Here is a 21,374-nt window from a genome sequence, read left to right on the forward strand (position 1 = left end):
TCTTACAATATTGTTTTGAAATTTTATAGCATTGTTTTTATTATTTACTGTTCTTCTCTTTAAAATACAAAAAGAAGTAAAAAGCAAACCATGCAAGAGGAGTTTTTGTATAAACCTAAAAGCAAACTTTAAGGCTCATTGGCCCAGAGAGGGCGCCAGAACCAAAGTAATGATGCAGAAAATCTCTATAGAAATTGTTGGACAGAATTTCTGAAACATGGGGCATGAGAAAGATATCCTGGTAAAGGTGTTTAAAACCCCAAATAGACACAACTAGGAAAGAAACCTCCACAGTACATTATAGTCAGAATGTTACAAGTGCAGAACAAAAGTATTAAAAGCTGTTAGAAGTGACAAATCACTTATAAGTGCAAACCCTAAAGTAAAAGCAGATTTCTCAACAGAAACCTCAACATTGTTTTAACTTTTTGTAAAGCACTTTACCAGCTGATATTTACTTCATTAAAAATACAAAAATGTACTGAAATGTGATTTGAGAGATTCACAATGTTTATTAGATAATAGTTCAGGAAGCAGCTTTTTAATCTAAATTCTATTGTTTACTCCATTAGAACGTATCAGAGTAAGCTTTCAAAAATAGTAAGATATAAGTGAAACAAAACTTTAACATTAAAATTTTATTTTCAATGCTAAGGAACAGTGAAAAACAGAACCTTTTCATTTTCATTTGGTTCTCTGTTAATCTGGTTCTCTCTAGTTCCTGTTAATTTACTTATTCCTTATTTGCAAATAAACTCAAATGGAAACTGAAATATTTTACTACTATTTTACTTTACTAATTTACTACTATTTACTACTAAATATTACTACTAATATTTACTACTATTTACTTTACTAATAAAAGACTAGAAAAATAAAAACTGCTGCAAATAGGGTGAGTAGGGTCCTTCTGACTAATGGCATTTCAAATCTATCCACAGAAAAAGTGTTACAGGGAGAATCAAATAATGCATCACATAATCAATGCATATGTAAGTCAGGGATTTAAGAAAGTTTAATGTCTTAGAAAAAGAGGGCCTAAACATATGAAATTATCAGGCTTTTTGTGTCTTGCTCCAGGTTCAGGAAAGTGTCTCTGAGTTAGGTGCTCCAAATGACCTAAATGAAGAACCATTTTTATTTCAATTTTATGGGCTACTGAATGAATGAAGAAATGAACAAAATATCCTGAGAATCACCTCAAATTAAATCACCTTATTTACTTCCATACAATCCCAAATACCACTTTACCCAAATAAAATTACAAATAAATGAAGAAAAAAAGAAAAAGCAAATTTCCCATCAGCCTGCATTTTAATGTAAAATTAATAGCTATTGATTAAAAAAAACTGGTACACATTCAGATTTGTATAAAACTCAGATGCTTAGGCAGGCATATTTCATGTAAAGTAAAGGATGAGATAGAATAAGTAAGAATATTCATTTTAAAAGAGTAATTAATTATACAGTAAATTCTACCAGTATTGAAATCATGCTACTATCCAAGTTACATCTCTATTCCCTAAGAAGAGGGTTTCTCTTCTTGCAGCATATTTTTGCAAATTCAAGAGAGCAGGTGGTACACTATTTTCATTTCAACAAAGCATCAACTACTGGGGAGTGAGGAGTGGTGGTTTAGCTTCTAAATAAATGTAAAGTGGTTTTAACTTTGAAAATTTTACAGGTTGGTTCCACTACCAAAGAGCTAGACTTACTATATCATTTCACTTCTTACAATGGAAGTAAGACTACAAAGCTGAGTTGAAAGAAAGCAGTATTATTTAAATATACCACCTATATTTAAACAAAAAGATTGAGAAAAAGCAGCTGCTTTTGCTGCAGCACTAAGAGTCATAGACCCTAAGTCTGATTCTCGGAGACCCAAGAATAACTTGATAACTACATTCATCTGCTACCACTGTTAAAAGCCAGGCCACCTCAAGAGGAACTGCCCTAGGGAGCACCCTGGGCCATGTGCTGAATGCAAAGGTGACCACTGGAGATGGGTCTGCGCTCTAAAGTGGAGGCCCCAGAGCTCAGACCCTTCCTACCAGTTAGTCCAACAGGAATGAGGGGGCCCGGGGCATACTCTGCCTTCTCCCTCTGGCCAGACTGTCATTTCCTTGGACGAGCCCGGGGTAATCATGACTATAGAGGAAAAAGAAAACAGCCTGTTGCTAGACACAGGTGCAAGTCTCTCGGTCCTTCTTTGCAATCCTGGCCTTCCTTCCAGCTGAAAGGAGTCACTGGTGAGGAGGTAATACGCTATTTTTCACAACCCTTAGGCTGTAACTACTTGTTAGATCTTCCTTGCATATCTCTGTCTTCCTGAGAAACCACTTTGAAGATACCACCATGCATTACAGCAGCCATTGATATTTTCCTACTAATCTGTCCATAACTCTGTAATGTTTGTGTTGTTCCTATACTATTTCATAAATGGATGTATGTTTATTACTACGTGTTTCCTACAACAACCATTGAGAATTGTCAATGGTTATTCAATTGGTCACTCATGAATAGCTCTACTTATTTTCTTTAGAAACCATTTTGAAGATACCAAAGTATAGTACAACAACCATTGATAATTTCCTACCACTTTTGTCTGTAACTCACTATTATTTGTCTATGTGTTTTCCTGAGAAACTATCTTGTAGATAACAGTATGTAAAACAACAACCATTGATAATTTCCTACCACTTTGTAATTCGGTAAGCCCCCCCATTACTATGTTAACCTTCTTTTACTCTTGAAAATAAAAATAAAAAATAAATAAAAATACCACCTGTATTTAAATGCTAAGTTATTTTGCTTATAAATGCTAATTCAATTATGGCAGTCTGGAATATATTACATCACAGTTGTTAACAAAATTACCATTCATTTTTAAAGTTTTTTCACATATACTTTTCTGGTATAAGTAAAGTAAGGTATATTATAATCGTATCTTTCATAAATATATACTTACCACCATTAACAGAGTATGATCTATTAACTGGAAAATTTGGAACATCTCCTTGGTTAACTAGTCTCAGATCTTGTTCTCTCTGTAGCTCTCTGATTATCCCATCAAGAATGCTCTCGTCTTGGTCACTGGTTTGCTGTCCAATTACTTGTTCTACCACCTCACCATCACCTTAATAAGACCAAAGATATAAAGGCACAAAATTGAATACATTTTAGTATATCCTAAACATAGTAAAAAAAATCTTAATCTACAAATAAGAGAAATAAATATAAACAGACTCAAAATGAAAATAAAATATATACTAAAAATTTTATACTTTTTTTAAATGTTCCAATATTTCAGCTTCTGTATTTGATTTAAACAATGCTCCTAAATCAGACAGATGAACATATTCTCATCTTAATGCATAACTTTTAATTAGTTTTACAATAAATTTTCTCCATGCTTTACTCAAAGCTCAGTTACCTAAAATTATTTTCATCTTTCTTTGGTGAAAATTTCTTTCTAAAAACAAGTCACAGTTAAGGTCCTTCAAATAAACATTATCTTTTGAGAAAACACTTCTGTTTAGATAAGAAAAACAATTTCTAACAGAAGGAAATTCTTTTACTTTGAATAAAAACTTTATATATCATATCTTTTTTCATCTTGTCCTGTTACTCAGGTCAAATGGCACCTGATAGTTTTACCATGTGATAAGAACTTCTAAGATAGGAAATAGATACATTAGTTTTATTCAGATGCTTTCAGTTTTAACACTCACTTTCTCCTCAGCTCATAAATGACATCATCAGAGTAAAAACTGGTACATGTGCACTACCAGTTCATTGCTGCACAATCTTTTATAAGTGAGAACATAACACGTTGCATTTCACTCTATGAAGATCAGTTCAAGCAATTAATTCTCTAGTAAATAAATCAATAACTCACTCCCTCACACCTGATGAAAATTGCCAAGTATCAAATTGAGATATGAAGGCACTGAGTGTGGCAGGAGGAGCAGGAGCAGCATGCATAGTGTAAACATACAATCTAAAAGTACATGATCTAAAGAGTCCAAGTTGCCTTGAAAGAGAATAGCTTATTCCAGTATTTTGTTATACTACTTCCCATTAGACTTGACATTCGTCTGTACTTCCTCACGATCCTCCATGATTGTTAAAGACTCATACTCACTTTCCCAATATCTAAGAACAAATTGTATTTCAAGTATGAGAATGGGTAATAACTGCATTCCAATTTGTGGTTTCTGACGTTTCCTCTTCTATGTCCACTAACTAGGAAGTTTCAGACTAAAATACCAACACTATGAGCACTTGGAATTCCACCAGTTACAAAAGCTTTATGTATTAAAGTCAGTATAATCATTAACAGAAGTCAGTATATGGGACAACAAGATAATATATGTATTTTAAGGGATTTTCTGGAAGTATGCCAACATATTCTCTACTTGAGTACATGCTTATGTTTGTTCTAATGAGCTTATTTGTGTCCAGTAGAGAAAAACAATGAAAAAGTATTCTGGTATGGTAAAAAATACTATAAAACTGAAAACTAAAAGAAGTAGTAGATAATACATAATATCTGCCCCACAGTTAAGTGAGAAGTATACCACAGAATAGCAGCAAGTATATTTTATAAAGTGTATTAAATTTACATTTAAAGATAACATACCATTAGCCACATATCCCAGCTGTGGTATAAGTTGTTCATCTTTACAATTTTCCCGTCCTGGTACTAGGCGTTGAAATTTTGTGGGATGAGGATTTCCATCAACATCCACCAAGAATGGTGGGGGCATGAGATGAGGAGCTTGCTGCGTTTGTTCATCCAATACATAATTATTGGCGTCACGGATAAGAGGTCGATAATCCGTATGGAAAAACATCTGATCTGGAATCTTTATGACAGAGTTTTTAATATTTAACACATTCAGGTAATTTATATTTTAGGCACATATACTCATTCCAAAAGCAAACAAATTTTTGAATCTGAAAATTCTTGAATTCCCTTGTAGTCCCACATTAACATACATTCCACTTAGGTAGGAGCAAATTAACTTGTATATTAATTATTTTTTGTTTCTGTTTTTTACTATAGTAGAAATTGAAACAGCGAAGATTCTACCATGGTATTATATCCCCAGCCCTTTGTAGTCTCTATTTTGAGATAGGGTTTCACTAAGTTGTCCAAATTGACCTCAGACTTGGAATCCTCCTGCCTCAGCCTCCCAAGCAAAGATACTACTATAAAACTCTACAATCTGTATTAGTATTTGGCCCTATATCATATTTCTCTAATTATGGTAGGATGAAGTAAAGCAAAAATCTAATAGGTATGATGAGGTAATTTTATTTGTTATGAAAATTGTATAAATCTATATAACTATGTCTTTAGTTTTCATTCAAATGAGGATGGATGAAATATACATGATGAAACATAAAAATCAATCACATCAATGACATTAGAAGCTCAACAATAATGAATCACTATTGATTCCCAATTTATCATAAAAGGGTACAATATAGTTGACTTACTCCTATTACATCTGGATGGCAGTTGTTCTAAGCAACAGAATTTCCTGATAAATTTTTATTCCTACATCATCGTCTTATCTCACTGTGACATACACCACCAAAACAGATGTTGTGGGAATGACAAATGAAACTTTACTGAGAAAGACAACTTTTCATTTTGTATCTATTGACGTAAAACAACCCTTATTGATTACCTCAAAAGACTTCAAAAATGTGAATGATGCAATACTAAATTGTAGTCTACAGCAAAAGTTAAATATACTAACCTTTTCATAGTATTTACTGCATCCAAAACCAAAAAGCAGCAAATGCCCATGAGAGTCTGTGCAGGCAAAATGATTTCCATCTGGTGAAAATTTACAATCAAACACTGCACCATGGCCTTGACCTTCAATCTGAAATTCAGGAGTCTTTGTAAGTCAACTTCAGAATAATTTTAAAAATAATATGTAGGTGATAACCTCTCCTTGCTAATACTTTGGATTCTGTGAGGTAGCAACTTTCCAATGTACTCTCTGGCTTCTGGAGCTCAGAGTAAAATGTGGGAGAGTTAATTTGTAAGGCAAGTAATCAATCATTGCTAGCAATGTCACACTTTGTGGAATACTAAATGGGTGACTGAGAAGATTTAAAAGACTTAAATTCAACTAAATTGACAAAGGTACTCTCTCAGCAAAGTCAAGATATTATCGTCAGATGTTAAACTGTAATGCACTTAAGCCTTAAAACGACCATCCTAAATTGAAACACACAAACCAATTTTACTAACAAAAAAATGGTATTATTAATGCTTTGCATCTGTATAAAGTTTCCAGATGTAAGCTCCAAGGGAAAACAACAGTTTAGAAGTGTTTGGTCAGAACTACTAACAGAAGGACACCAAATACGGAGAATATTAGTTATTTGAATCACCAGAGAAGGATGTTCTATGGGAGAAGAGAGAGATCATCAATGGTTTCCATGATTTATACACAGGGTATCTTAAAAGCATATATATCTTTAAATCTGATACTAGCCAACTTCGTATTACTAAGAGGCACATACAAGTATTGCAATAACTTTTGTTATTCACAAATTAGGATAACAATTTAAACATTACTCTTTTGTGCTTTTGGTAAATTCCACAATTAATAAATTTGAGTTTAAGGACTTTAAACTGAGGACAACTGGGAAAATCCTCACACCACAGTAACAGAATCACTCTGAAAAATCTAATTCTCAGGCCTTGGGTCATTCTCTGAAGTTCCTTTGTACTAGATTGACATTATTTATCTAATTATCACACAAGAGCAGTCAGTTTTAATATAAATTATCTTACCATGTTAAAATAATTTCGAATTTTGGTCCCCCGGTCAAGGTCCCAAATAAAAATGTTCCCATCATGACCCGCTGAAAGTAAGATTCTTTGATCAAATGGATGTGCTTCCAAAACAAATACTTCATCATCATGTCCCTGTGATAAAATCAATATTAAAAATAAAAAGTAAAACAAAATATCCGAGTTTTTTGTCCCAAAAGTCCTGAAAATGCTATCAAATTCAGATGAGTTCAGGTATATCAATTTCACAGCATTTGCTACATGGGCACTAGATGAAGTTCCGTTAGAGTTCTTTAAACGTACAACTGTTGATTTTACAAATTTTGCAACCGCTAGAACACCCAGAAAGGTACTTAGAGCTCATTAATAGGTCCTTGAAGTACAGTTTAGAATTCTAGGATTCTATTATTTAAAAAGCTGCAGAAAAAGTGAGAAACAGAATCTTTCCAGAAAGTTCTTTCCTGCCACAGTGATAACAGACAAACCACTGTTCCTCAGCTTTCTCTACCACTGGTATTCAAATTCTATCTGGGTAACCCCATGACACATTCAAAGAAAAGGCTCAGCGGCTCTGCTTTAAATATCTGTTTTAGACTTGGGGGTTCCCTTTAACATGCTATTTGAAAAACAGCTTTTCTGCTAAGAAAAATAATTGTGAACCCTTATGCTCTATGTTTTCTTTTCAATAAATGAAAATCTATCAATATACAGACCTTAGGCCAGCAGTTGTTAAGCCAAAATTGCTCCCAGACAAGGTCGATATAGAGTTTGTAAAGCTAAGAATATTTTCTTTTATTTTTAAAAGGTTTTAAAACAAACACAAAACAAAATAGTAAAGATTATGAGACAAAAAGAACTCCAAATAATTAGACCCTCAAAAATAAAAGAACAATCAAAACATGAGCAACTGAAATGAATAAACATCTCCAAAGAAGTACAAGTAGCCCATAGGTACATGAAAAAGTATTTGGCATCATTGGCTTTTAGAAAAATGCAATCAAAACAACATCAAGATTTCATTTACTCAGCCGGGTGTGGTGGCGCACACCTGTAATCCCAGCACTTGGGAGGCAGGAGAATCACTGCAAGTTCGAGACCAGCCTGGGCTACAAAGTGAGCTCAAGGCCAGCCTGAACTGCATAGCGAGACCCTGTCTCAAAAAGACAAAAAAAAAAAAAAAAAAAAAAAAAAAGATTTCATTTACTCAAGAAAGAATGGCTATCATCAGGAATTCAAAAAACCAACAAATGCTGGCAAGTTTGTGAGGAAAAAGGAATCCTTTTACAATATTAGTAGGAATGTAATCTAATGGGACCATTAAAGACTTCAGTACGGTAATTCTTCAGAAAACTAAACTACAGGCCGGAGATATACCTCATCGGCACAGCACCTGCCTGGAAAGCATGAGGTCCTCAGTTTGATTCCCAGTATAAAAAAAGAAAACTAGGGGCTGGGGATTTAGCTCAACGGCAAAAGCGCCTGCCTGGCAAGTGCAAGGTCGTGAGTTCGGTTCCCGGTACTGGAGAAAAACCAAAAACCAAAAAAAATAAAAAAAATAAAAAAAAAGAAAAAGAAAACTAAAGTACAGATTCTATTTGACCCAACTATACTTTTGTAGGTATCTTCCCAAAAAGAGTCTATATTACACTGATACATACATACACACATTTATAGCAGGACAAATTATAATACATAAATCTTGGAAGCAGCTTATATGTCTATCAAAAGATGAATGGATAAAACTGATACGTATATATGCACAATGGAATAATATTCAAGCATAAAGAAGGATAACTTTGAGTCATCTGTAGGAAAAAATGTACCTTGAAAGCATAATGCTAAATTTAATAAATAAATAAATCGGAGACACAAGGTTAGCTATCTTATGGTTTCTCTTTTATGATAAACTTGAAGTATAAATAATTTAAGGAGCAAAATAAAAGGTGGTGGTAAGAAACAGGGACACAGACAGTGGAGACAGGAAAGGGATACCAAAATAAGAGGAGATAGAAGGGAAAGAGGAAAAAGGGAAGTAAAAAGAATTAAGACACATGTGTGTATGTACCAATTTCCCACAACACGTTTTATTATACATTGCGAACATATAATAATAAGGAAGAAAAAAAGACTTAAAAAAACCTGCAAGTGAAAGAGAGTACCCTATCATGTTAGCATTATGAACAAAAATATGACTTATTAAAAAATAACCAGACTGGCTCAAAATTAGCATTAAAGTAAGTAGGTAAAATCTCATTGCAATAAATATCATAGCTGCTCAAAGGTTATAAAAATATCTTCCCAGTGACTAATGATAAACTGCTTTCTATGCTAAAATAAAGTCCTTACTCAAGAATCAGTTTGATATAGCTAATATTTGGTTTCTTCACCAGCAAAACAAAAAAATCGTTCATTCAAATGACAATGATAAGTATTTCAGTATACACTGGGGGAAATGTCTTTTAAACAGAATTTTTCATTGTGTGCACATGCCCTAGGACAGTCACTGGATCATGAGGAATAAAAGCTACTCAAAATCAGAATGTCCTAAGATTTATTATTTGCTACATTTATATTTATTAAACACACTTCTATTTACCACCAACACACACATCTAAATTATTATGGCTCATCCTGGCTATTATCACAGACTCTTGCATTCTACCTTTCGTTATTCTTACCTATCCCAAAATACTCTCTCTACTGTAGTCAAAATTGCGACATTTTTTAAATACAGAGTTGTCTGTATTTAAACACAAACAACTTGAAATGAGTCATACTTTTTCTGCCTTAAACCATTTAATGGTTTCAGTTTCCTTGGGTCATATGATGTAAGCTACAAGATCTGAATGATTTGGCCCCTATCTACTTCTCCAGTCTTATCTGATGAGACTTTCTGCTCTCCTTCCTATGGCCAAATTATCTTTATCTCAGCTCCCTTCCACCTTAGGGCCTTTAAACATGCAGCTTGTATTTCTGGAAATACCTCCTAATAATCCCCTCATATATATCATTTCCCCACGTATACAGTGACAACGTATCATGTAAAAACTGCACACAAACAAAGAAACAAGAAAAGTAAAAAAAAAAAAAAAAAAAGGAAAAAAAAAAAAAAAAGAAAAGTAACAGGAAAATACTAGGCAGTGAAAGACAGTGATGAAAAAAAAGCAAGATGATATATTAAAACAAAGACTGGTAGGCTATCTTGGATTATTTGATAAGGAAAAGCCTAATCAAGGAGGTAACTTAAATTGTGCGAAATGTTTTACTTATCTTTCAAATTTTAATCCAAAGTTTATGTCCTCAGGAAGCTTTCCTGAAACACTTCCAGATCATATTTGGTCACCTGTTAGAAGCTTATATTTATGGATAACTTATTTGATTTAAAGTTTTCATTGCTTCATAGGCTCCAAGTTCCAGTAGGATGAGACTGTTCAATTTACCATTTAACCCAGTGTCACATACAGAGTTGATGCTCAAAACCATTTGCTAAATACAAAAGCTTTCCATACTCCTACCTTGGATTGAGGTATGAGGACCCTCATACCTCAAAGTGTAATAAATGAAATATAAGTACTATACCAAACTAAATAGATTGTCTATTATAATGATTAAATGTCAGTTCTAAAATTTTAGTTAAAATTTAGTGAAAACAGAAAACCCAGGAGTCAGCCCCTTAGAAGAGCACCATTAAATACAACTCTAAATTAAGGAACTTATGAAGACAGAATTTTACATAGATTAATAAAATCAATAGGTATAATGGCCCTTGAAAGTATGATTTTTAGATATAGAGACTGTCTAAGAGTATAACTGTTAGCCATATATAACGAATTAAACATCTTAAAAGCAGCTAGATCAAATTCAGTGATTCTGTCAGTGTAAAATACATACCACATTTCAAAGATTTAGCAGGAAAAAGTAAATCAAAATATTTCATTAATAATTTCTATAATAACTACATGTAGACATACTAGTATTTTAGATATAGCAGATAAAATGAAATAGTAACTTAGGTTTTACTTGATCATGGCCACTGGAAAAAATATTATAAAAGTGTGTTATATTTCCACTGGAGTGTGATGATGTAGACAAGTATTTTCTAATAAACAGTCAAGTAGGGCCAGGGATATAGCTCAGTGGCACAAGCACCTGCCTGGCAAGCACAAGGTCCTGAGTTTGATTCTCGGTATGGAAAAAAAAAAAGAAAAAAAAAGAGTCAAGCAAACAGTATATGTTTCTTCAAACATATTAAAAGAAATCTCTGTTAGGAAATAGGGAAAGTCAGAATGAGATAAGCATTAGCTCAGGAGATAAAAGGAAGAATGCAGAAATTCACTAACACAGTGTTACAGGTTTCTGTAGGAAAAATGACTACAGAAGTATAGAAACAATCAATTCAAAAATTCTTCTCAAACTAAACAAATCTTTAGAAATCTCACTAGCTTTCAGCTAGGATTATCTCTAAAAAGATGACATGGTATTCTACAAAGAAAGCTGAGTTGAATCCTATGATTTATTACTGCATAAATCTTATCACACTCTTGGCTTTCTCTTGAAATGCTGGTAAATTGATAAGTGAAACATAGGAATTAAGGGTTTTTAACAGAATATAATGTGGAACCAATCCACAGCCAGTTAAACTGAGAAATATCATCACCCATATGATTATACTGATCCTATCAACTTTGCACACAACAAACACTGCAGTCTTTTCCTAAGACAAATACATTTTAAAAAAGAAAAACCACCTTTTTCCTAATTGCTCTTACCTCCACTTATTCTATAAACTAACCACTACAAGTAGAATACAGTATATAGAATACTTCTTAAACATTAACAGAGAGAAACCCTAACCCTTGCTAAAAAGAAATTAACTTACATATTTTTAACTGCATACTAAAATAGATGAATGAGTATAGTATTAGACTCGGAAATGATCTTGCAAAGATTTCTTATCTGTTTTTAGTGATATACTTTATGTCAGCCTCATTTTTGCAGAAATGGACCTTAAGTAATTATTTCTCCAAAGACTAGTAAGTCATACACAGGAAATTCAAATTAAATTTTATGCCTCCTAAAATAATGTGCTTTTTAATATTTTTTTAATGTTGCGTGTAAGTGATCTAGAACTTCTAGGCTCAAGGAATTCTCCCACCTCAGCCTCTGAGTGATAGACTATAGCTATATGCAACCACACCACAGCACACCCAGCACAGAGAACTTTTTTGGCAGTTCTGTGGATCAAATTCAGGGCCTCATGCATGCTAGGTAAGCACTAGCACTGAGCTATGCCTTTAGTTCTTGACCATTTTAATGACCCTAAAAATTAAATACTTACGGATAAAGAATGAAGAAGCTGCCCTGTGATAGAATTCCAAACTTTCAAAAGGAAATTGTTCACTGCAGTAATAACTGTAGTGTCATAGCGATCCCAGGCTACCATGGTCACCTTTAGTTTAGTGACTTTGTCTTCACCAGATGGCAAATTATTCCTAAAGAAAACAATTTGAAGTATTTATACCTCACAAATTATTAATAAAAGTACATACAAAACAGCAAATTATAATATAAATTTTCCAGGAACATGCAATTGCTTAGATGAAAAAAAATACTAAACTATACACTGAACTATGCAAGATAAAAAAATTTACCTGCAGGGGGCAAAAACCATGACGTGATTTCTGGGAGTAAAAAGATCTCAATATGACAAAAACGTGGTCAGTAAATAGTTACTTGAAAATACCAAAAAAGAAAAAGAAAGAAATCTACAAATAACTAGAAAATTAAAATCCGAGATTACGTTGCTTATGCATAATTGGTACTCTATTCCCTTAAATGTTGATTTTTCAAAAAACTAGTCTTATAAAAAGCAGTTAGAAATTCAATAACATTTGACTGAACTGAATATAACATTGACAACAGTTGGCTAGGACTACCAAGTCAGCTCTATATTGTTATTCATAAGAAAATAATTTAAAGAGCAAACCTAAAAATTTATATTATCCCAAAGTGATAATTATACATCATCTAATCAGCAGTAAAGATAGCAAAACAGTATGCTGTTTAACTGTACATATGATCCTCAGTAGGGATGGTAACAAAATAAATTAATAAAGGAATTCTCAGTAAAATTAAAGAAAAACTTAAACATATGATAGTATTTAACAGGGACAACCCTCAAAGTAAAAATTACTACAGAATTATAGAAAACATGCCCTATGGAAAATTAAGGCAAAGAATGATTATATGGGAATCAGTAAAACAGATCTTAGGGTTGCAACACAGTAGAATTTTGGGTAAGTCATCAATCAATGTTCCAGTCTAGCAATCAACAGTGAAAAATACTTTTCTTGGAGACAGAATACCGGTGTAAATTTCACATCTACCAATTAACTTAAACTCCTTACTAATATAAAAACATATTTATGTTTATTATTAGACATAATTCAATTTAAAAGATAATGAATCATATGAGAACTACCGAAATATCTAATATCAATCCTTACCTATTCATTTTAGTGGCCATGTCTAGCACTATACTCTTCCATTCTTGTTGCTCATATTGCCAAATTCTTGCTGTTCCATCTCTACTTCCACTAACAAATCTCAAACTAGAAAGAAAAATTTAAAAATCGCCTTGGTTACTTCTCTCCAAAATGAGAATCACTTTTTGCTGATTATAAAAGTAATAAGACCCTCATACAGTACTGGTAAGAATATAACACGATGCAATCACTTTGGAAAACAGTGTAGTAGTTCCTCAAAAAGCCAAACATAAATTTACCATATGACCCAGCAATCCTATTCCCAGTTATATATACAAAGAAAATAAAAACATAAATACAGATAAAATATGTGCATTAATATTCATGGCAGGTTACTCATCATTAACCAAAAAGTACAAATAACTCAAATGTCTCTCAATGAATAAATGGACAAACAATGTTACATATCCATACAACAGAACATTATTCTATAATATAAAAAAGAAATAATGATATACATTGTAATATTTATGGATCCTGAATAAACGTAAAGACAAAAACTAGAGTAATGGTTGCCCACACTGGGAAAAGAGGGATTGGAGGGTTGGAGAACTGTGCTGCAGTGGGCTCTTTGTATCACTGAAAGCTCTAAAAGGTTCGCCAACACTGGTACAGGCCTTAAAGAGTGATAAAATTTATTTTGAAATTAACTGTGGTAATCGCTGCATAACTCCACAAATATATGAAAACCCATTTAATTTTATGTGAATTGTATCTCAATAAAGGTGTTATTTAAATATAATATATACATTTGTCCACAATCTTGTCACTGTTTAGATTCTATTCCTTCAGACTTAAATATACTCATAAATAATTATAATTTTCACCTACAGGAAACAGAACTGCACTACATATAAAGTTTTTTTTCCCCTGGCTTAAATGTATTCTGCAGAACTATTTCTATGGTTAACAACTATCATCACTTTTAATAAGTGTTTAACTATATGATCATATCATAATTTATTTAATCTCCTAATGTTTAATAAGTATATAGTTTCCAGTCTTTAAATAACACTGTGATTAAGATCTCTACACTTCTCTTTTTATAACCCTATACATATCTTTTGAGTCAGAGTAGGCACAATTTTTAAGCTTTTGATACGTACTGCCAAATCATTTCCCTTAAAAGATTTTTAAACAATTTATAAATTCATGAAAAGTTGTAGCAAAGTATATATTTTGCCAAAACACTTGGAAATATTGAGTGTTATAATTTTTCATTATCTTTTCATTCTTAACGAAAAAAGTGTTATTTTATTTGAAATTTCTCTGGCATCTCTTTAAGGAGCACGAATTACTTATTTTATAACAAAAATAAGTACTACAAAGAATTTCAAGCATAAACAAAAAGTACCATCATCTACAGCCCTATCTTACAAACAAATTTAATGCTAATGCTTTGGTTTTTCAAACATCTGCATGTTACACATTACATATTCTGAAGTTTCCATATGCTTTTTAGATTTCCATAGATAATTTTTTTTATATTTAGTGCAGATTTAGCATGGCTAATATTTACTGCATTTATTTTTGCATTCTTAAAATAAATGCTCTTCAAACACATATTTACAAAGAAATACAACTAGTTATTTCAGGGAATGCTTTAGCAGAAGTGAAATTTATGTCGAATTCTGAAATATTTAGGGTTATTTTCTCCTCTATAAGCATGACTGTTCCACTTTATTTTTCTTATTTGTGCAGTGTTTGGAAAGTTTTGATATAAAATGATTCTATTTCAGGAAAAGCAAGTTAGAAATCTCTATACATACTTGTCTACACACACATATATGTATACACATATTCTTTTAAGGTTATTGTTGTATTTAGTTTAAATAATACATACCGTGGTGTGTTAATTGACACAAATAATTAAGAAAATAATGCTTCTCCTTAAATTCCTATTCTTCTATTACAAAAAATAGCAGACATACAAATCTTAAAAGTGTACAACTCAATACAGTTAAATCAATCTTGAAACTGACTTGAAGGTTTTATCATTCTTAATATAGACATCACTTTGTAAGCCACCGTTTCACTCTTGCCACTCTTCCATTTAATGAAGATAAATTCATCATTGCAATCACTCACAGCACAACACAAATTTAAAATAAAGCAGTTACCAACATAAAGTCCTTATAAACACAGATACAAACTTAAGCTAAATGGTTAAAATTTTTAATCCATTCTGGGTCAAAATTTAGAACAGGAAAAATTATCACCTTTTTGGGATCAGTCATTTTAGAGAGCTCACAGCTATCTGTATAGCTGAGTTTACAGACACAGAAATATATCTCATATGAACAGGAGAGATAACTGATGCAAATACTCAAAGGAAGTCAAGATATACAAAGCTGGAGCGCTCAGGAAGAGCTTCGATATGGTATGAACCTTAAAAAGAAGATAGGACTTAGATAAAAGGGAATGAGAGAACAGAGTAAACAAAGGGGAAGAGAGGGGAAAGACATAGAAGAGGATGAAAAAGTGGTTAGGGGAAGGTAGTAAATGGCATTTCTGGCATGGAATTATATGCATAACTTAAAGGAATGAATGAGCTGGCAGGGGGTGGGGGATATGGCTCAGTAGTACAGTGCTTAACTAGTGTACACGAAGCCCTTAGTTTGATCCCTGGCACCACAAAGGAAAACCCTTTAAGGACTATACACGGAATGGGACACGAACAACACATAAATCATTTAGGCTTGAGTCTACGAATTCATAGGGCGAATAGTACATGAGAAGAGAATGTAAGTTTAAATTGTAAAGATTTTTGAAATGCCATGTTTAAAAGTTTGAATTCTATTCCAGAGACAGAAAGGATGAAATACTAAAGACTTTTAAACATAATGTTTATCTGGCAGATATGCACAGTTCAAACAATGGCATTCTTGACTGAGGTGAGTGGTAAAAGAAATGGAAGGAACAAAATAAACAAAAAGAAGCATTCAGTAAGGATGAACTGACAAATATGATTAGTAGGGGTAGATATGACTGGAAGATAAGATTACTACTTGTTTAAGAATGTAGAAGAAATGGTTAAAATTCTTATCAAAGACAGAAAAGTGTTTTAAACCTATGTGAATAGTGAGAAATAAGATAACTACAGTATAGGCAGTCAGCTCCAGGAAACAGTAGAAAACTTTCAAATATCTATTTATATAAATATATATGAAACAATTACCTGTCTCCATTGTTACAGAATTGAACAGCAACAACTTTGTCCTAAGACATAAAATAAAATATTTTTGGTTAAAATGAATTTATTTGTAAAAAAAAAAAAATACATCACTCTTCCCCTCAAACACACATGCAAAGGCACCATGGCGTAGATTTTTTAATGCTATAATTTTCCTGAAAGAGCCTCTACTTTTCTAAAAAGAATAACCAATGAAGTCTTAAAAATATATTAGCTAAAGAGGTAGTAATTTGAAATGAACCAGACATAGCAAATCTTATCATGCCTATCACGAGACGCATAGTTCTGAATAGACATTAGTTTATTATGTCTCCCACAACAGAGCACCATAGTCTAAGATACCGCCTTAAAACTTATTTAATAATAGTTGGATGAAATTTCCAACTTAATTTTACTTAATTTTAGAAAACAATCAATTCCTGTTCTTCATGTAATTTGTTACTTAGATTCATTTAACATTTTGTTGGTATGACTTCACTGTTATTTATCTGTTAAATAAATGCAGAGCTCTGACTGCCAATTGCAGTTATTGGTTTTAGATGTTCTGAAAGAACATATTAACGAGTGACTAACAGCCATTACCTATTGCAACAGGGTGTATTTACTTTTTACACATTGTTCTTCTTAGCTGGACTCCCTACAAATAAAACCACTGAGTCTAATTTTCTTCATAATGTTCATTCTTAATTCTTCCTCATTCACTTAGTCTCTCGTCTCCTACCTCTCAATAAACTTGACTAACTTGTACATACACGTTACTTGGGTACCAACTGCAAGAATACCTCCTAGGCACGTTCAAAGATGAATGGATTTTCTCTACTTCGTGGTCTCAGACTGCGACCTTCAAATACTTCCTAAAATTTTCTCTTTCACAACTTAAATAATATTATAGGACTTTAGTAGGCAGGAATAAGTGACAGCAAGGTGAAAGCTCAGCTGGGTTCAGTATGTCTTTATAAGGAAAATGTTCCATTATGTTTGCATGTTAGGACAAAAAGCAAGAGACTCTAAAAGCTCCCAGAAGAAGGTTTCTTTTCTCTTATTATTAGTTTTTTCTTTTGCATTTTGTTTCATTTTGGAGAAAAGTTCTTGCAATGTAGCCTAGACTGATTTCAATCTCACAGTCCTGCGGCCTTGAACACCCTAATTCTGGGATTACAGGGATGTGCTACTTCACCCGCTTTAAGGAGGTTTCTAACAGGAGTCTATTTTACTGCAAATTTGAAGAACATGATTGATTTTGCAAATCATAAATACTTTTTAAGTCACCATTCAGAGAAACTGTGTGCATGCTATTGATGTGCACTAATATTATTACGAATGAGGTACACACTGAAATAAGAACAGGAACATTAAGATTTGCAAAGCTCAGTGTTTTCTGTTGCTTCCAAAACAGCTGAGATAGGCACATGAAATGAACACTGAGTGGACACAAAAATATTCCCATAATCCATAGTACATAATTATTTTAAAAGGAAGGAAAAGCTGGATAAAAATTGTACAAGGATATAACTAAATAAATGTACCTCAAAGCTTCCTAAAACAGCCATGAGTGAGAACAGATGAAGAGAGCAATGGCTAGCCACCTAGCCACCAATGGCTTTCACCCCAAGTCATGCATCTACTTCTTTGTATATAAGACTGTTACAATTATCTAAGGAGTACAGGATTCCACAAATCTTAGGTGACATTCTAAAACTAATCACTCTAAGATCAATAAATTCTGTAAAAATACTTTGTCTTAAGACATATTTTTTAGGGCTTTTAATAAGTATGTAGATTTTATATAAAAACACCTCATACAATAAAACACAACAGGTTAAAAAGGACTTCCATAAATTATTGCAATACAGTGAATATAAAACATTCATATTTTTTTCTATATAGTCATGAAATAGAACTTACATGCCACAACCATCATAAATCCAGAATTTCAAACTTGTCACTACTAAAGAAACATCTTTGCATAAAGCTTCTATTACCAAACTGTGTTATATAAGAGTAAAGATCAGTAATGAAAAAATGAAAGCAATTTTTCAGAGGTGTCAAAACATAAGGCAACACATTCAGATTTTCCATTTAGTTCTTACCGTATGTGACTCTAGTTCAGCAATTTTCTCTGGGATTTCAGAACCCAAATAATAAATTCTAATCACATGGTCAGTGCTACCTGTTGTAATGAACATGCCACCTAGAAGATTAAACAATAACATAGTTCCAAAGAGCTTTAAAAATCTCCAATTGCTTTTTAGTTGTATACAACTATATACTACTAAAAATGACTCAAGAAATTCAAGGTTGTCTTCTAACTATTAAGAATATACTAACATTCAAAGCAAAAGACATAAAATTCAATAAAAACAAGAGAAATACCTAAGGCAACCGTATCATTCACCTAACAAAATCTATCAACTACACATATAATATAGCTTTATGGATCATTAATACTAATGGTCATAGTCTTGAATTAATTTCTCTATATTTTTTGAAAAAACACAATGTCCTAAAAGTATTTATTATAGATCTGTATTTATAAGATTCCTTTAACAGCTATAGTGGCTGAGTCTAAAAATTCATTTGCCTTTTGGATGATGAAAAAACTACAGAGATGATGGTGTGATAATGCACAACAATATAAATATATTTAATGCCACAAACACTTATAAATACTTAAAGTGATAAGTTTTATGTATTTTACACTGAAAAGTAATAAAAATGCAGTTTAAGCAGTTTAGCTAAGGGGCTGGGGATTTAGCTCAGCGGCACAGCACCTGCCTGGCAAGCGCAAGGTCGTGAGTTCGGTTCCCTGTACTGGAGAAAAACAAACAAACAAACAAAAAAGATTCTTAGCTAAGGGGCCAAGGATAGCTCAGCAGTATAGTGCTTGCCTGGCAAGCATGAGGTCATGAGTTCAATTTCAAGTTAAAAGAAAAGAAAAGAAGATTCTTAGCTATATAAAAAGCCCTGTTTACACCCTATGAAAGCATTTTCTACATGCAGGCATAACTACATATTTTCTTTAAAATTAGGGCACAATTTTTGTGTTAAATTTGGGGTGTTGTGCATTTTTGTTAATACATATTTGGAGCAGGAATGCATTTTCTTTAAAAAATAAAATCTGCAATGTACATTTGCATTAACATGTGAATAATACTAAAACCCAACCATTATTACATGTTAATTAGAGTCCACAAAGGTTCATCTAAGTATAGCATATGTTGCACATTTTTGATGTTTTTCCCTTATATTCAAGCATATACATTTTTTCATCCTAAAATTAAAGCATATTATCATGTATAGATTTAAAACATTTAATTTTTGTACATACCAGAACTAAAAGATGAACAAGATATTTGAACTCCAGGTCTGGATCTCTCAGTAAATTTCACTGGGCGATCTCTAAAGAGCAAAGAAAAATGTTTTTATTTTTTATCATGCTCATCTAATGGGTAAAAATCTTTTTTGAGATGGGAATCTTGCTATATTACCCAGGCTGGTCTTGAATTATTGGGATCAAGTGATCCTCCCAGCTCAGATTTCCAATAGCTGGGACTAAAGGTATGTACCATCACAGTTAGCTCTTGGGGCAAGAATTTTAACATACTACTGGATATAGCCAGATTTAGCAGTAGTATTGTAGAAAAAAATAAAGGGAATTGTCAATGAGCACTATGCCAACAAGTAGTATTTCCACCATTCAGGTTAAGAATCCATTAAATGAAAATATAAATATCCATACTGTTATTACAGTTTTGCAAACATATTACCATATTACCTACCACTACCATTATAAAAAGTTCAGAGTTCTTACCAAGTCAGAAATGAAACTCCTCATACCAAAATTTCCCATGTGAATTTATCTCTTCAAAAGAATCCATCAAATGTTTTTTCAACAAGATCTAACCATCAATTAAAGTATGTATGGATATGTATACACAACTATATATTTAAATTTGCGTTAAGAACGAAGGCAATAAAGCTGGGTGTGGTAGCACACTTCTGTAATCCCAGCACTTGGGAGGCTAAGGCAGGAGGACTGCCATAAGTTTGAGGCCAGCCCGGCTATATAAGCGAGTTCAAGGCCAGCCTGTATGACATAGCAAGATCCTATGTCAAAAAAAGAATGAAGGTAATAAATAAAAATAAATACATTTGACTCTTCAAAAAAATTCTAAATTCTTTTAAACATACCTAAACTTCATTGTTTTCACATGCCATTGCCAGAAACAGATTGTTCCATCAGCACCAGTAGAAGTGAGGTATCTTGTTGTTCCTTTAGTTGATGGACAAAACTTAAAAAAAAAGAAGTCTGATTCAAATATAAGATTTTCATATTGAAACAAAGTTCAAACATAGCATGTTTTCAAATTATAATCACTTTAATAAATACACATTACACATTAAATATATTAACTTAAGGATTTCAGTTTCAAAGGATTGGTTATTCTAATTTTCTAGATTAATGAGTGCTTTATAACAATTTAAAATATCAAAAACTGTTAAAAATTGTAATTGCTCTGTATTGTTTGTATTATTCTTTTGCTATTTTATAAATGGTTGTCTGTTTGTTAATGTGTTTTCCTTCTCTTATTTTTAAAATCAATTTTTTAAAAATTGTAGTTGAAGTTAGGATAAAATATTTTAGTACTAAAAAATAAAAATTTTAAAATAATTTCATGATACTTTAAGAATATTTTAATCACTTTTACTAAAGAATAAACTCACATTTTCATTACTAGTTAAGCCATACAAACTGTGCTAATTATATGCTTCTACACATCTGGAATATTTTAAAACTTACATGGAAATAGCA

The 21,374-nt window shown here is 32.3% G+C and overlaps 1 protein-coding gene across 1 annotated transcript in view; it reads right to left on the minus strand.

The window, feature by feature from the left end:
- Positions 1–21,374, minus strand: part of Brwd3 (bromodomain and WD repeat domain containing 3) — a 157,801-nt gene that overhangs the window by 44,627 nt on the left and 91,800 nt on the right. Inside the window, exons 9-18 of the mRNA XM_005410071.2 lie at positions 20,753–20,853; positions 19,890–19,960; positions 18,652–18,752; positions 16,547–16,587; positions 13,330–13,434; positions 12,162–12,315; positions 6,824–6,958; positions 5,772–5,900; positions 4,643–4,868; positions 2,969–3,136 (exon numbers count right to left, since the gene is read on the minus strand). Of these exons, the coding sequence (XP_005410128.1) occupies positions 2,969–3,136; positions 4,643–4,868; positions 5,772–5,900; positions 6,824–6,958; positions 12,162–12,315; positions 13,330–13,434; positions 16,547–16,587; positions 18,652–18,752; positions 19,890–19,960; positions 20,753–20,853 (1,231 nt within the window). The remainder of the gene's footprint in view (positions 1–2,968; positions 3,137–4,642; positions 4,869–5,771; positions 5,901–6,823; positions 6,959–12,161; positions 12,316–13,329; positions 13,435–16,546; positions 16,588–18,651; positions 18,753–19,889; positions 19,961–20,752; positions 20,854–21,374) is intronic.

The sequence above is a fragment of the Chinchilla lanigera genome, unplaced genomic scaffold (genome assembly GCF_000276665.1).
Source record: "Chinchilla lanigera isolate Chin_1 unplaced genomic scaffold, ChiLan1.0 scaffold00128, whole genome shotgun sequence".
Taxonomy (NCBI): Eukaryota; Metazoa; Chordata; class Mammalia; order Rodentia; family Chinchillidae; genus Chinchilla; species Chinchilla lanigera.